Raw genomic sequence first — 16,887 nt, forward strand, 5'->3', positions numbered from 1 at the left:
AAGGCATTTGCTCTCCACTTAAGCCCCTTGCATCAGGTCCTCTTTTTTTTTCCCCTCCCTCCCCTTTCCCCCCTCCCTCATGTGCCCTTGGTAATTTATACCTCGTTATTTTGTCATATCTTGCCCTATCCGGAGTCTCCCTTCCCCCCTTCTCTGCTGTCCCTCTCCCAGGGAAGAGGTCACATGTGGATCCTTGTAATCAGTTCCCCCTTTCCAACCCACTCACCCACCATTCTCCCAGCATCGTCCCTCACACCCTTGGTCCTGAAGGTATCATCCACCCTGGATTCCCTGTACCTCCAGCCCTCATATGTACCAGTGTACAGCCTCTGTCCTATCCAGCCCTGCAAGGTAGAATTCAGATCATGGTAGTTGGGGGGAGGAAGCATCCAGGATCTGGGGGAAAGCTGTGTTCTTCATTGGTACTACCTCGCACCCTAATTAACCCATCTCCTCTCATAAACGCCTCTATGAGGGGATCTCTGAGGGAGATTTTGACATGACATTTCAACACATTCTTGGGTAAAAATGGTCTTATATGTAATAGAAAATAGAATGAAATCACTGTAAGAGAAGTATAGACGAAGTTCTCCCTAAGATGGGAAATCATTAAGGAAGGCATTTTGAAAGAGGTAGTCCATGGGCCCTTGGGGAAGGGATAGTTTTAGCCATTAGTGGGGACTGGAAAGAAGGATGGAGGCCAAATGAAGGAAGCAGCTTAGCCCAGTCATGTCCATGATCAGCACCCAGAGCATGTAGCCCTTTCACCAACAGAAATAACATCCCCAGGAGGAAATGTTTTTCAGAAAGTAAAGAGAGGCAGGTGTGACTTGATAAAAGATGTTTCAGTACTGTTTGACTAGTTGTGTGACCTTGATTGTGTTCATTACATTCTCTGTCCCAGCACCCTCTTGTGAAAATGAAAAATAAAAAAGGAAGAAACTGCACCCGCAGTTCAGAGCCAGTGAGTGATGTGAATGTAGCATGTTCCGTGTGTTGGTGTGTGCCTGCATACGTTCACGCCTGTGCACTCGTACGAGCACATGCACAGCTTCTGCCCCTCAGGCAGCCCAGTTTGGATGCCCTCCACGAGTCAGGAGCCCTCCCAGGCAGGGCTGACCAAGTGAAGCGGGAAGCACCTGGCTTCTCCCACCTTGTTCAACACCCTATGCCAGCTTCACGGGTCCTCTTTTCTTCTGAGTTAACCTTCCAGTTCCCTCCTGGCCTCTCTTTCCACTTTGTTCTGGAAACCCGATCTGAAAGCCTTCTTTCCTGTGTAGTTGTAGACAGCTGGGTAAAGGTACTCAGGACCGTGCAGGGATGAGCACTTCAGGAAGAACTAGACCGGAAGTCGTAAGAATGAAATACCAGTAGTAAAATTGTGAGCATTAATAACGACACAGGACTGTTGGGGGGAGAAGAAAACTAGGGGAGTGAATTTTGTGATGTTCTGGGAGACATGGAAGTGGGGTGTGATTCACTGGAGCTTGAGAACTAACCGTTCAATGTATCTTTAGAGTTATTTATTCTTAGCATTAGCTATGTCTTGACTGTTCTTAGCCAGCTGACTAATCACCACCACTTACTGATTTCTTAGACTCCTAGTGTAGTTGTTGGCTCACCCATGCCAGCGTTTTTGATGAGGTAGACTCAGTCCATGTGGACTCAGGAACGTCGATGGTGAGGATGATACAGGACTGGGCATTGTTCGCTTCTCTGTGCACAGGGTCGTCGTGATTCACAACACCCTGAACCACGTCCTTTGCCTGGGAATGGACTACTAAGTTAAGAGGCTGTTCCTCAACCTCGAGGGTCAGTTACAATGAATCTTTCAAAAATAAATACGGAGCATCTGAGCTAAAGTTGAAAAAGAGCTGCCCCTCAAAAACAGGAGCTCAAGAAATAAATGTGCTTCTCCCACTGTATACAGTCAGTTTATGCCACTAAGTTTCCTTCTCAAAAATAGAGCGCTCTACCACCGTCAGATTGTACATCAAGTCAAGAAAGTGTTATCTTCCGAGTGAACTTAAGCTAAGAGATTAGGTGACTTATCTGTGAATATTCTGTAAATCAGAAACCATTCAAGGTGCAATCACAGAATTTACTTCTCTGGGACCCCCACTTTGCGTGGGCTACCACCTCAGTGAATCACACTGGCTCTCCCTCCCTTCTTCGCGGAAGGCCACCGTTTCTAAATAAAGCCTTGAGAACTGGGCGGGCCCGACATTGACGGTTGCAGTTTAAATGCCCCTAATGTTGATTGTACCATGTCTACAACCGACAGCTGAAGTCTTTATGTGGTCGTTGAGAAGACCCTTATGTTTTTAGGTTAAAAACTTTGGGGAAATTTGGAAATTGGAGCCCCAAGATGTTTACTTGTTGTTGTTGATAAGAAATGTTTTCAAGGTTAACTTTGCTTTTCATAACTCTACTAACAAAACAAAGCTCCCTGTCCCCCATTCTGGAAAAATGGAGCAACTAAGCAAAGAAAGAAAGATGTACAACAAAATTGTAACTTAATAGTACTGTGGTGTTTGCCTTCATCTCTTAAGAAGTGGAAAATTGTATAGAGGTAAAATTTGTTTTTCTTAGATTTGGATGCTTTTGAGATGGTTTTGACTCAAACGACCGTTTGTACAATAGAAGCTAGCAATAATGCCTAGTCCTGTGCCAGCCTATTATTGTTATGTTTGCACCCACTTCTCCAGGTCCCTCCTGATTACATGTCCAAGGTGTCTGAGACAGGCCCTGTCCATCCCCACTTCTAAAGAGCATTCTGCATATGCTTCGTCCAACACATGTCTGTTTGGTCTTCGGGCAGTCTGTAGTATATTCATTATTCTTCACCAATGCCATCATTCAGAGGTATCAGTTCTTCAGTCTTTTGTAGTCATTATCCAGCTTCCACAGGCATATTAGGCCATTGAAAAACGCCTTGGTTTGGTTCAAGTCCACTCTGGTACTCAAGATGACTTTGCTTGTTAGCATTTTAAAGAGATCTTGTACACCAGATTTGCTCAATGTAATCTGTTTGAGTTCTCCCATGACTGATGATTGCGGATCCCAGAAAGTGAAATCCTTGACAACTAAGTCTTTTCTCCATTTGTCAGGATGTCGTTTATTGGTCTAGATGTAAGGATCTTTGTTTTCTCTGTGTTGAGGTCAATGCTGTAGTCATTGATCTTCATCAGAGCCTCTTCACTCTCGGCAGAGCTTGGGTCTTGTTCATGAGCCTTCCTTCCTTCCATCCTGACGGACGCCACGCTCCTCTTCATAGAAGCCCAACTTCCTGTGTTACTTGCTCAGCGCACACATCGAACATACATGGTGAAAGGCTACAACCCTGACATAGACTTTTCCTGATTTTAAACCGTGCCATAGCCCCTGTTTGGTTCAAACGGCTGCCTCCCAGTCTGTGCACCGATTGCACGTGAGCACAGATAAGTGTGCTGTAATTCCCTTTCTTCACAGTGGCATTCATAAATTGTTATGATCCAGCATTATCTAGTTGGTAATAAAACGTTAAGTTACAAAACAAATCTCTCTTGAGAGACGTACAGCCAGAATGGTCCATCCAGGCAAGCCTGGTGAGACGTTGTCTCATGTACTTTGGGCATGCTGTCAGAATAGACCAGTCCCTGGAGGAGGACATTATGGTGGGTAAAGTAGAGAGAGGGACAGTGAAAAAGAAGAAGGCCCTCAACCAAGTGAATTGACCCAGTGGCTGAAACCTGGGCTCAACCATCAGAACAACTGGAAAGATAGCTCAGGGCTACCCCTGGACTTCACCAAGTATGGCGTCCTTCTCCAGGGACTGGTCTCTCGTGAAAGCATGTCCAAAGCACGTGAGACAGTCTCACCATCCTTGCCTTTAAGGTGCAGTCTGGCTGTACTTCTCCCAGGACAGGGTTGTTTGTTCTTTCGGCAGTCCATGGAACTTACACTAATCTTCACCAAAGCCATAGTTAAAATGCATTGGTTTTTCTTCAGTCTTCCTTACTCAGTGTCCAGTTTTCACATGCAAATGAGGCGATTGGACACACCCTGGCTTGGGTCAGGTGCACATTAGTCCTCAAAGTGACATCCTCGCCTTTCAACCCTTTAAAGAGGTCCTGAGCAGCAGGGTTACTCAGTGCAGTGTGTCATTTGATCTCTCGACTGCTGTTTCCATGAGCACTGACGCGGAACGTCCATCTTTTCCTAGCGGACCATGTTTCCATGCTGTCTGTAGGGTTTTCAGTGACTAATTCCTCTGACGTGAGCAACCTGTTCCTTCTTCACAGTCTGTTCTTGGTCGGAAAGCTCTGCTAAAACCTGTTCACTTGGGTGACCCTGCCGGTACTTGAAATCCCAGTGACATCGGGCTCAGCCTCACAGCCACACACAGCACAGCACGCTGACAGACAAGTAGCCAGTGAAAGCCCGGTGAATCATAATGGTCAATCCACAGGCCGTCACGGGGATGGTGCAGGAGAGCGCAGCGGTTCATCCCATTGCACATGGGCCACCGTGAGCTAGTGGCTCACTCCGTGATAGCCAACAATTCATCCTTCAATCGCTCGCATTAGTACTCATTTCCCCCCAAAATTGTGGTCATTATATAATTCTAGTACTTTTGCATACAGAGATTTTGTAATTGGGGTTGCAATTAGAGTTTATATTTTATTCTTTTGAAGTACAATTTTCTTTTTTTGGTAAAATTTTCTTATAATGAAATGTAAAAAACTAACATGTATATTTTCTATGTTTTAAAAATAGTTTAATTGATGTATAATTGGAATACAGTGACTATATTAGACAGGGTTCTCTAGAGAGATAAAACCAGGTTGCTGATAATTTTATATATATTTATAAAGGTAGATATATAACATAAGAAAGGAACTGTTAAATTGTATACAGATAGATAGATATATATAGTATAAGAAATGAACAGTTAAATTATAAACAGGTAGATATAGATATAATACAAGAAATAAACAGTTAAATTATAAAGCAGTACAAATGGCTCAGTGCAACTCACTTCTGTGAGAGAGTTGTGAGACACTAACAGTCCTTCAAGTCTTGAGAGCCACCAGCTAGTCCTCTGTAGAGGCAGCAAACAGTAAGCACAGGCAGCAAACAGCACAGGCAGCAAACAGTAAGGCAGGTCACCAACTGTCAGCCAGGTCACCAACTGTCAGTCCTCAACTCCGGAGAAGTAAATTTCATTCCTGTGGTCTTAAAGGGACCTCAACTTACAGCAACACAGTCTACAGGCTAGGCAGGCATCCCACAGGTAGTGTGCCCTTTAAATTGAGACTCAGAACAAGCAAGGCAGCTACACACTGAGCCATTGATTAAAGAGCAAGAGACAAGAAAGGCAAGGCTCACCGAGCCACTTATTTCTCTGCCCTTCAATTAATCCCACTTGTGTTTATCAGCCAAGCTGTCACAACAAACTATCTCAGGCATCATCAAAACAATATATCATATCATTGTGAATGATGGGGGGAGTACGGAGTGGAGAACCAAAGTCCATTTGCAGGCCACTGGACATCCCCTTACAGAAGGGTCTCGGGGAGGAGACGAGCCAGTCAGGGTGTGATGTATCAACAATGAAACATACAACTTTCCTCTAGTTCTTAAATGCTTTCCCCCGTGGCCCCCCACTATGATGATTCCAATTCTACCTTACAAATCTGGCTAGACCACAGGATGTACACTGATACAGATAGAAACTGGAAACAGGGAATCCAGGGCGGATGATCCCTTCAGAACCAGTGGTGCGAGTGGCGATACTGAGAGGATAGGGTGGAAAGAGGGAACCGATGACAAGGATCTACATATAGCCTCCTCCCTGGGGGATGAACAACAGAAAAGTGGGTGAAGGGAGACTTTGGACAGTGCAAGATATGACAAAATAATAATTTATAAATTATCAAGGGTTCATGAGTAGTGGGGGAGGGGGAAAGGAGGGAAAAAACTGAGGAGCTGATGCCAGGGGCTTAAGTGGAGAGCAAATGTTTTGAGAATGATGAGGGCAATGAATGTACAAATGTGCGTTACACAGTTGATGTACGTATGGATTGTGATCAGAGTTGTAAGAGCCCCTAATGAAATGATTTTTTTTGAAAAGAGGAAAAAGAAACTAAAACTTAAAAAAAGAAAGAAAAATAGTTGCCCCTTGGACAGCGTGGCCCCGCACTATGCCAGCCCACTCACACAGATTTCTTTCCCTGTTGCTCTATGGTGAGTACACAGCTAGCAGCAGCTACTCGCCACACTCGAGCTCACCGCAACAGCCGCAAGGGAAAGTGGCACATACGTGGCCCGCCCTGCTGAGACCCTACTGTTCAAGGGTCAGATGGACATTACCTATTGCAACTGTGCAGGAGGACAGTACCACAACCCCAACATTGTTCCAACATCGATTGTACTCTGAAATTTATTCTGAAAGCAACTTAATAGATGGAGTTGGTCAGTCCAGTAAGTTATTACTGTTGAGTTGATTCCAGCTCACGACCACCTTATGTATAATGGAATGAAGTGCTGCCGGTTCTGCACCATCTCCGGATGTCGTTGGTGTGTTTGCCTCCATGGTTGTAGACTTTGTATTAATTCATTTCATCAAGGGTTCCCTTTGTTTTCAGTGGGTCTGTCCTTTACCAAAGTAAGCCCTGGTGACACACACAATTAAGAATCCAGCTGCTAACTGAAAGGTTGGTCGATGGTTCTGACCCAGAAATTTTGTGGGAGAAAAAACTGGCAGCCTCCTTCTGTAAAGATTACAGCCAAGAAAACTCTCAGGGCAGCTCTGCTCTGTGGTGTCACATGGCCTCACTAGTCGTTGACATCTCCTTACTGGGACCCAGGACCTTGAGGGTACCCAACAATCAGTCATATCCTCTCTAGGGATCGGTCTTTTCTGATATTTCCAAAATAAGTGAGTCAAATCCCCTTCATTCATGTTCTAAAGAACATTTTAGTTGTATTCTTCTGAGAAATGTTTCTTGTATTTCTTCATTCAGACCAGTGTAGAATTGTAACAGGGCTTGCTGGTGTCAGCAAAGTGTACAATGAGATACACTTGTATTTCAGGGGTTATCTCTGGATAGGAAATCCTCCCAACAATTTAGACAGAGAGTCTTTGAATCTTACATTATTTGTGAGAGATGTTTTTGGGGTCAGACCTGCCAGCCAGCTTCCTCTCCAAAATTCCAGTTTCCCTCCAAGCTTCCTAATTGGAGTCATGGACCTCAAGTGCAAACATGCCTAACCAGACAGGCCTGAGACAGGCCCCACATACTGACATCATAACCGCTCCTTTGGCCAGATCTTCTCTTAGTTGATTTGTATCCATTTATTTGTTTCTAGTCTCACCTGCTGGTTGGTGAGCCTACGGTTACATTCTTCAGACCCTGTCCCATGCTGGGTTTCCTTTAAAAGCTTTGCAGGGAAATGAATGATAATGCTTAATTGTACTTCCAGGGATATGCTTTCCAGATAAGGAAGGAAATAAAAACACAGTCTTAGACATCTTATAAAATTCCATTGCAAAAGATCGCTTGTTTCTCTAGGATTATTATGAAATGTAAGTACTGTTGCCAGAGTTGAGGGGACTGAGAGAGGGAAAGATACCATATAAAAACAGCATCCCCACGGCCACCCCCTCTCGCACTCAGAGTGGGTTGATGCTATTGTGGCAATAGTGAAATATGCTGATTAAAATCCTGAAAAGCCCTATTACCCCTTTCTCTGACAGCTGTAGACTGGTGAACTGAGTTTGTGTTTTATAGGAGTGATATAGAAAAATGGAAAACTTTGTATCCGTTCCCTTCTCTTCTACCCAGCTGTGTGACTGGCAGAAGTCTGTTTTCTTTTCATTGCTGGGTGCTACTGCGTTATTTTTAATGAATGGCAACACTACACACAGCAGAGCAAACCATGCCATCTCCTACTACCCTCACCATCATTGGTCTGTGGGAACCCACTCCATCAGTCCATCGCACTGAGGGTCTTTCTCCTTTTCCAACCCATTATCAAGCATGTTATCCTTCTCTGGGGATTGATTGGTCCCTCCGTTAACAAGCCCAACATGCATGAGACAGAGTCTTGCCATCCTTACTTCTACGGCTGACACCTTCAGGCTTTGCTTTTTTCAAGACGCTTCTATCCCTTCCTCTGGCAGTTTATGACATCTCCATTGCACTCCACTAGCTCCAGAGTTCAGACACATCACTTCTTGGTCTTCCTTTTGCATTGCCCGGCTTTCACATGGAAAGACCCTGGCTGGCTTTCACATGGAAAGACTCACCTTTGTCATCAACGTGACATTGTCGTTTTCTAACCCTGAACACAAGGTCTTCTGCAGCAGATTTGTCCAAGCAGTTCATCATATGATGTGTTTCATGGCTGTTGATTGGGGAGCTGGGGCAGCGTGATGGGTTAACTGTTGGGCACTGACCAAAAGGTCAGCGACTGAAGCCCAGCAGCTGCTCCACAGGAGAAAGAAGCAGCAGTCTGCCTGTAAAGATGCAGCAGTTCTGCTCTCTCCTGTAGGGCTGCTATGAGGAAGGGGCAACTCCACAACCGTGGGTTGGGTTGGGTTTTTGATTGAGGATTCAAGTAAAATGAAATTCTTGGCGCCTCAACACCAGCAGCATAGCTTGCAGTATCATCACTTAAGCCACCACATTTCGACAACCTGACAGATGATATTTTCTTTATGATGTAACCAAACCCACTTCCCTCTGGTGGATTCCGAGTCATAGAGACCCTATAGGCAGCTAGAACTGCCCTATGTGGTCTCCAGGGCTATGGATCTTAACAGAAGCAGACATCCACATTTTTCTTCTGCAGAGTAGCGGATGGGTTCAAACCTCTGACCTTCAGCAGCCAAGCCTTTACTTACTGTTCTACCAGAACTCCTTGATAGGGGCTCTCAAGCTTGCAGAGGAGACAACACCGCTCCCTTCGTCTCTCAACCAGGCGGCAAAGTTCCATTTTTGCCTGGCCTGTTGCAGTGGTCGATCCTTGGTAGATTGGGTGTTGCTATATGATGCTATATAAATTGCAGCAGAGCTTCTAGACTAAGATGGACTGGGAAGAAAAGCCCAGTGTTCTACTTCTAAAACTCAGCCAATGAAAATCCTGTGAATCCCAGTGGGTTGTCCAATATTATTTATAGGGCTGGCACAGAGCCAGGCAGCATTTCATACCATTGTACATATGGTTACCTGAGTCAGGCCCATGAGCACAGACAGTTTCAGCCAACAGTACTCACAAACCATGATGGAGTCCAGGCAGAAAAGTCTGACTGCCCTCTCCTGGTTCTGAGGACACACTAGTCCAACGGTTCTCAACCTGTGGGTTGCCACCCCTTTGGGGGTCAAATGACCTTTTCAAAGGAGTCGCCTAAGACCATCGGAAAACACATAATTATTTCACAATATATAATTATGTATTGTTTTGTGATTAATCACTACGCTTTAATTATGTCCAATTTGTAACAATGAAAATACATCCTGCATATTGGATATTTACATTACAATTCATTGCAGTAGCAAAATTACAATTATAAAGTAGTAACAAAAATAATGTTATGGTTGGGGTCACTACAACATGAGGAACTGTATGAAAGGGTCGCAGCATTAGGAGGGTTGAGAACCACTGCACCAGTCTATCAGTGCAGTAACCCCGCCCAGCCTAACAGTGAAGAGACCACACAGCAAGGGGGTACATTTTATGTTTGCAAAATGATAATATTAGAAGTTTTGCTAATTCTTCCTCATGACTAAATCAGATGCCATAGCCATTTAAAACAGTCTTGCCAATAGTATTTATTCTATAATGATTTAACCCTCAAAATTCTCACCCACTACACAGCCTTAGTGGCATAGTGACTATGCATTGGGCTGCAAACCCAAGGTCAGCAGTTTGAAACCACCAGCTGCTTCTTGGGAGAAAGATGAGACTTTCAACTCCCATAAACAGTTACAATCTCAGAAACCCATGGGGCAGTTCTGCCCTGCCCTGCAGGGTCGCCATGAGTTGTAATCGACTCAGCATCAATGAGTATACAGGCCCTTTAGGCTATTGTTTCTCTGTTTTGTTCTCTATTTCTGTCTAGGAGTGTTTACAGACCTGCCTTTGTCCAAAACTATAGGGACGTTTTTGCACAACCACTTTTTTTTTTTAGAATCGTGCTCTTATTTTTATAGATGCTTTTTTTTTTTACATTTTATTAGGGGCTCATACAACTCTTATCACAATCCATACATATACATACATCAATTGTATAAAGCACATCCGCACATTCTTTGCCCTAATCATTTTCAAAGCATTTGCTCTCCACTTAAGCCCTTTGCATCAGGTCCTCTTTTTTTTCCACCTCCCTCCCCGCTCCCCTCTCCCTCATGAGCCCTTGATAATTTATAGATTGTTATTTTGTCATATCTTGTCCTATCCGGAGTCTCCCTTCCCCCCCTTCTCTGCCATCCGTCTCCCAGGGAGGAGGTCACATGTGGATCCTTGTAATCAGTTCCCCCTTTCCAACCCACTCACCCTCCACTCTCCCAGCATCTCCCCTCACACCCCTGGTCCTGAAGGCATCATCCACCCTGGATTCCCTGTGCCTCCAGCTCCCATATGCACCAGTGTACAACCTCTGCCCTATCTAGTCCTACAAGGTAGAATTCGGATCAAGGTAGTTGGGTGGGAGGAAGCATCCAGGATCTGGGGGAAAGCTGTGTTCTTCATCGGTACTACATCACACCCTGACTGACCCATCTCCTCTCCTAAACCCCTCTCTGAGGGGATCTCCAGTGGCCAACAAATGGGCCTTGGGTCTCTACTCTGCACTTCCCCCTTCATTCACTCTGGTATATATATATATATATATTTTTTCATGATGCCTTATACCTGGTCCCTTTGACACCTCGTGATCACACAGGCTGGTGTGCTTCTTCCATGTGAGCTTTATTGCTTCTGAGCTAGATGGCCGCTTGTTCACCTTCAAGCCTTTAAGACCCCAGACACTATCTTTTTCGATAGCCGGGCACCATGAGCTTTCTTCGCCACATTTACGTATGTACCCGTTTGTCTTCGGCGATCGTATCATGGAGGTGTGCAGCCAATGATATGATTTTTTGTTCTTTGATGCCTGATAACTGATCCCTTTGGGACCACGTGATCACACAGGCTGGTGTGTTCTTCCATGTGGGCTTTGTTGCTTCTGAGCTAGGTGGCCGCTTGTTTATCTTCAAGCCTTTAAGACCCCAGACACTATCTCTTTTGATAGCCGGGCACCATCAGCTTTCTTCACCACATTTACTTGTTCACCCGCTTTGGCTTCAGCAGTTGTGTCGGGAGGGTGAGCATCGTAGAGTGCCAATTTAATAAAAGAAAGTATTCATGCATTGAGGGAGTGCTTGAGTAGAGGCCCAAGGTCCTTCTGCCACCTTAATACTAAACCTATAAATATAGACACATAGATCTATTTCCCCATCCTCATATATATATTTGCATGTACATTCTTTGTCTAGACCTCTATAAATGCCCCTTGACTCCTAGCTCTTTCCGCCATCTCCCTTGACTTTCCTCCTGCCCTACTACCATGCTCCGTCCCCACCTGGGCTACAGCTATACCTCTTCTCTACGCAACCTTACCCTTGATCATTCCCCACCAGGCCTGCCACTCCCCCTCACTACCATTTTAGGTCCCATGTTGTTCCCTTGTCCCTGGGTTTGTTAACACCACTTCATTACCCCCCCACCTACCCCCACCCCAAGTCCCCCTGGAACTGTCGGTCCCTTGTTTTTCCTCCAGATAGTTCATCCAGCCTGTCCTATTCAGACAGACCTGTGGAGACACTAACATGCACGAAAACAAGACAGAGGAAAACAAAGCAACAGTATACAACCAGACAACAAAACAACAACAACAAACCTCTGACAAAGAACCAAACCAAACACATCACGAAAGAAAAGCTTGTAGTTAGTTCAAGGATCGTTTGCTGGCCCTTAGGAGTGTTTTCCAGTCTAGTCTGTTGGGGCACCACGCCCTGGCCCCAAAGTCCACTTTCAGCATTCCCTGGGGACCTGGCCACTCCATTCCCTTGCTGTTCCGCTGCACTCCCCCAGTGCTTTGCCTCAGTGTGGTGGGATCAGGCCAGGTGCAATTCCCACACTGTGTCTCCGGTGCTGTCCCCTGTATCGCCCTTAGTCACTGAGGGGCATCATGTCTTATAGTAGGGCCAGCCATGTTGTTCTCTCTGTGGACTGGCTGCTCTACTCAGGAACATCATCCTCACGGCCTCGTGGGCCAGGCTGTGTTCCACTGTCTCCTCCTGCCCCTTCATCTGCTCCCGTGTGCTCTGATCAGACATGTCCATCTCCCGGAGCTGCAGAATCAATGTCATCCTTTGAAACAAATTCTTTTCAGGGGAGGGGCAGGAATCCACTTAATTTTTGGTGCTGGGCCCTACTCCACGCCGGGATATTGCATTCACATCTTGCGGCACTGGGTTGAAGTCTGGTCCCACTTTCCCTGTGGAGATATAAACAATACCCTCCCCTTGGGTGGATTAGTGCCCCATGCCCCCACTCCCCTTTTCTTCCTTATATTCATCCTTTTGTTTTCCTTTCCCCACCTCCTCCACTGTTGTCTACCATGTGTATCCCTGGTTTTGATCTGGTCTCTGCCATACTACAGAGTCTTCACCCCGAAAATGTTTGTATACAGTAGCTTTTTCCCCTATGCCACTTTTGCATTTTTTTAACTTTTTTTTAATACTTACCTCAGCGGGCTCATGTTGTACTTGTCCTTTTGTGCCTGACTTACTTCGCTTAGCATGATTTCCTCCAGTTCTTCCCATGCCGCTATGTGCCTCATACGTTCATCACTGCTTTTTAGCGATGCGTAGTACTCCATTGTTTGTATATATCACAGTTTTTTAATCCATTCGTCATTTGATGGAAATTTGGCTTGCTTCCAGCTCCTTGCAATTGTGAACTGTGCCGCAATGAACATTGGAGCACAGATGTCTGGCCTTGGTTTGTTTCTTGCCTCTTCTGGGTATATGCCCAGTAGGGAGATTGCTGGGTCATATGGTAACTCTATTTCCATCTGTTTTAGGTATCGCCAGATTGATTTCCATAGTGGCTGTATGTACTTATAGGCCCACCAGCAGTGGATGATAGTTCTTGTCTCCCCACAACCCCTCCAACACTTGTTGCTTTCTGATTCTTTGAATTGGGCTACCTTTGAGGGTATCAGGTGGTACCTCATTGTTGTTTTAATTTGCATTTCTCTTATGGCTAAAGATCGGGAACATTTTCTCATATGTTTGTTGGACATTCATATTTCTGCCCCTGTGAAATTTCTGTTCAAGTCCTTTGCCCACCTCTCAAGTGGGCTATTGGTTTTTTCCTTTTTGGAAGCTAGCAGAGTATTGTAGATTTTAGTAATAAAGGCCTTTGTCTGATGTGTCATTGCTAAAGATGTTTTCCCAGTCTGTGAACTCTCTTCTTACTCTCTTGGTGAATTCTTTCGATGTACACAAGTGTTTTATCTTCAGTATATCCCATTTGTCAATTTGTGCCTCCTCTGTGTGTGTGTCCTTCCCTATTTCTGATGGTCCTAATAGTTTGGGGTTTAACTTCAAGGTCTGTGATCCACCTTGAGTTTATTCTTGTGCATGGAGTGAGATAAGGGTCTTGCTTCATTTTTCTGCATGTTGATATCCATTTTTTCCAGCACCATTTGTTAAAGAGGACATCGGCTTCCCATTTGATAATTTTGGGGCCCTTATCAAAGATCAGCTGTCTGTATGCTGATGATTTTATTTCTGGGTTTTCAGTTCTTTTCCATTGGTGTGAGTATCTGTCATTGTACCAGTACCATGCAGTTTTGAGAACTGTGGCTGCATAGTAGCACATCCACTTTTTTTGCATGTGTGTAATCCAAGTAACTTTTATGAGGGAAAGGGAATTACTTTGGATCATGTAGAGTGCTGTGGTTATGTTGTGATGGGTTTTATGATATGTCTTTAAGTTCATAATTGCTGCAACTCTACTCAGTGTTCAAGGTCCTTGAGTACTTATTCAGTATCCAGTGCTGTGCTGGGTACTTTCATGTATTCTCTAATTCATGTGGAAAGTTTGGGTTTTTATAGTTGTTGTTAAGGACCACTGTAATAAAGTCATAGATAGCTTTAAGGGATTTAATAGCAAGCCCAACATTACAAGTTAAAAATGAGTAAGTTGCAGATTGCTAAACCTATATTCGGATAAAATGGTCTTTGGAGAAATCCTTTGATTTCATCGATGGTGACTGGCAGAAGCCCAGTGGCATAGTTACATGTTACCTGTCGGGGTGCTAACCATAAGGTCCGCAGTTTGAAACTATCAGCCGCTCCTCGGGAGAAAGACTGAGCATCGGACTCCCATTAGGAGTTCAGTCTCAGAAATGCTCTTCTTTGTCCTATCGGGGAGCTGTGAATCCGTGTTGACTCGATGGCAGTGGGCCGTCGTAGCAGCAGCAATATGGTTAACTGTAAGAAGCCCCGGCGTTGGTTTGTAGTGGGTTCTAAGTTGAAACCACCCAACCACTCTGCGAGAGAAAGATGAAGCTTTCTACTCCTGTAAAGAATGTCCGTGTCATGTCCTCAGGACAGTGCTACTCTGCCCTTTCAGGCTCGCCGTGAGTCAGACGGGACTAGATGGCAGGGAGTCTGGTTTGGTTATGGTTAACTCCAGCCTCTCTCACCTTCTCAACTGATCACTCTGTTAGCCCCGTGGTGATGTCTGTTGTGTATTCGCACAGAAACTTGCCCCTGGAGTCAGCCAGTTTGCGTACACCTGTGTACAGGACCACCCTATTTGGACGAACCAGCAATTTTGGGAGACTACCTTTTACAATGCTGTGCAGGAACAGGTCCGCTCCCTGTACCTCTCAGCCAGGGAAGACCATCATGCTCCACATTTGAAGCACAAGGTAAGAGAAGAGAACAGGTTTGTTCGGAATTAGGATTCTGGCCACACAGATGTCCCCAGGACAAAAGGGGATGGAGACATTTCCTGCCGCTGGGCCTGTGGGGCTTCCTCCCTCTAGGAGCCTGTAGAAGGCTGCTTCTTTCCCTGACTCCTGTCCTTACATTTTCCCTCAGAAATGTCTCCATATGGTTTTAGGTCTAGCGATGTTTTATTGCATTTTAACACAAATTCACTGGAAGTAAATCTAGGAAGCTGAGCAGAAAGAACACACCAAAAAGACCAAGGCAGGTGTCTCTGGGCCATCAAGGTCTTTGAATCAATGGCCAGTTGAAGTTAATTACAGTAATTCTAAAATAAATGTACACTTCGGTCATTCTGCTAAAAAAATGCCAGCAATAAAATATAGGTCTCCTTTTAGTAATGTTCTATAACTTTCCATATATTTTACCAGCATATCTAATAAGAAAATTACTTTTTTATTGGAAAGGGTTCTTTGAAATCTTATGAAGCCTTTGAATGTCATTTCATAGTTGTCTGGCCTTGAAAAAGACGTGAGAAGCTTTAGCTTCCTCGTTGGCAAAATGACCAGCTAGCATTTTGTTTAACATTTATTGTCTAATGTGTGTGAAGAGAGCCAGCACACGGCACTGCTGCCGAGTCCAGCCCCACTCACGGGGACCGTACAGATCAGAGCAGAACGAGCCTGTGTATTCCAGAAGCAGACTGCCATGTCCGTCCCCACAGAGCGGGCTAGTAGGTTCCCACACTGGCTGTCACTGGTGGCTGGAATGGGACACAGCCATGAGGTCGTGAGCGCAATGAGGAGCCATCTGTGCTCTGTGGCTGCTGCTGCTTTCTCCTGGGCTCCGCCGAGGCCTGCTGCCTCTGCCAAGGAGAGAAGGCTGCATTTGCCTCTGTTTATGTTATTTCATTTTTGCTGATACAGCTATGTAATAGAGGAATTATTACAGCACCCCCCGTGGCCTTTGAGCTCATGGGAAGCGTTGGATGTTCCCCTTTGGATCATCTTACTGTGTTGTTTTTTAGGGCAGGCTTCCTGATGACCACCAGCTTCAGGAAAAGACAGCCATGGATCTAGCGGCGGAGCAGCTCCGCCTGTGGCCCTCTCTGAGCAAGTCGACTCAGCAGGAGCTGGTGCAGCGGGAGGAAAGCACTGTCTTCAGCCAGGCCATTCACTTTGCAAACCTCATGGTCAACCTGCTAGTTCCACTAGACTCAAGTAAAAACAAGCTCCTCAGATCATCGGCCCCAGGCGACTGGGAAAGCGGGAGCAACAGCATTGTCACCAACAGGTACTGAAGTACGAACACACGCAGCCCAGGCTCCCCCTCCTCTTCCTGGGGAGCAGGCTGAGCTTTGCAGAGAATATGAAGCATTTGAATAGACGGTTGCCCCTACAGAGCCCTGGTGTGTTGGGCTGCGCCCCTCAGGGTCAGCAATTGGAAACCGCCAGCAGCTCCTTGGGAGAAAGACTGGGTTTTCTGCTCCCATAAACAGATAGCTACAGGGGGTCCCGGTGAGTCAGCATGGACTCAGTGCAGTGAGTGTAATCACTACTGACCCAGCCTGCTGCTCTGAGAATGACTGGGGAGTCCCTCCTGGCAGGCACGATTGTTTCCCAACCTCTGTTGTCCTCAGCCAGACATTGCCCTCAACCCTCCAGTGACTTCCCACACCACGAAAAGTAAGACGCAGAGGCTTTTTTTTTTTTTTTAACAATATTCTATGAGGCCCAACAGGCTTGTTTCTGGTCTCCCTTCTGCCAACCAAACTGGTCTCTGTGGTGCTAATGCTCCAACTCTCCACTGCCTGTTCCTTCAGTGGGGAACACTTGTTCCCTGGGGTGCTGCTGGGTAAGCGGTAGAGCGCTACCTGCAGGGTCCACGTTTCAGA

The 16,887-nt window shown here is 45.6% G+C and overlaps 1 protein-coding gene across 3 annotated transcripts in view; it reads left to right on the forward strand.

Moving 5' to 3' along the window:
• Positions 1–16,887, forward strand: part of SBF2 (SET binding factor 2) — a 384,097-nt gene that overhangs the window by 296,500 nt on the left and 70,710 nt on the right. For all 3 annotated transcript variants that reach the window (XM_075546087.1, XM_075546088.1, XM_075546089.1), the window contains 2 exons: positions 14,804–14,974; positions 16,021–16,286. In XM_075546087.1, the coding sequence (XP_075402202.1) occupies positions 14,804–14,974; positions 16,021–16,286 (437 nt within the window). The remainder of the gene's footprint in view (positions 1–14,803; positions 14,975–16,020; positions 16,287–16,887) is intronic.

The sequence above is a fragment of the Tenrec ecaudatus genome, chromosome 4, assembly GCF_050624435.1.
Source record: "Tenrec ecaudatus isolate mTenEca1 chromosome 4, mTenEca1.hap1, whole genome shotgun sequence".
NCBI lineage: Eukaryota > Metazoa > Chordata > Mammalia > Afrosoricida > Tenrecidae > Tenrec > Tenrec ecaudatus.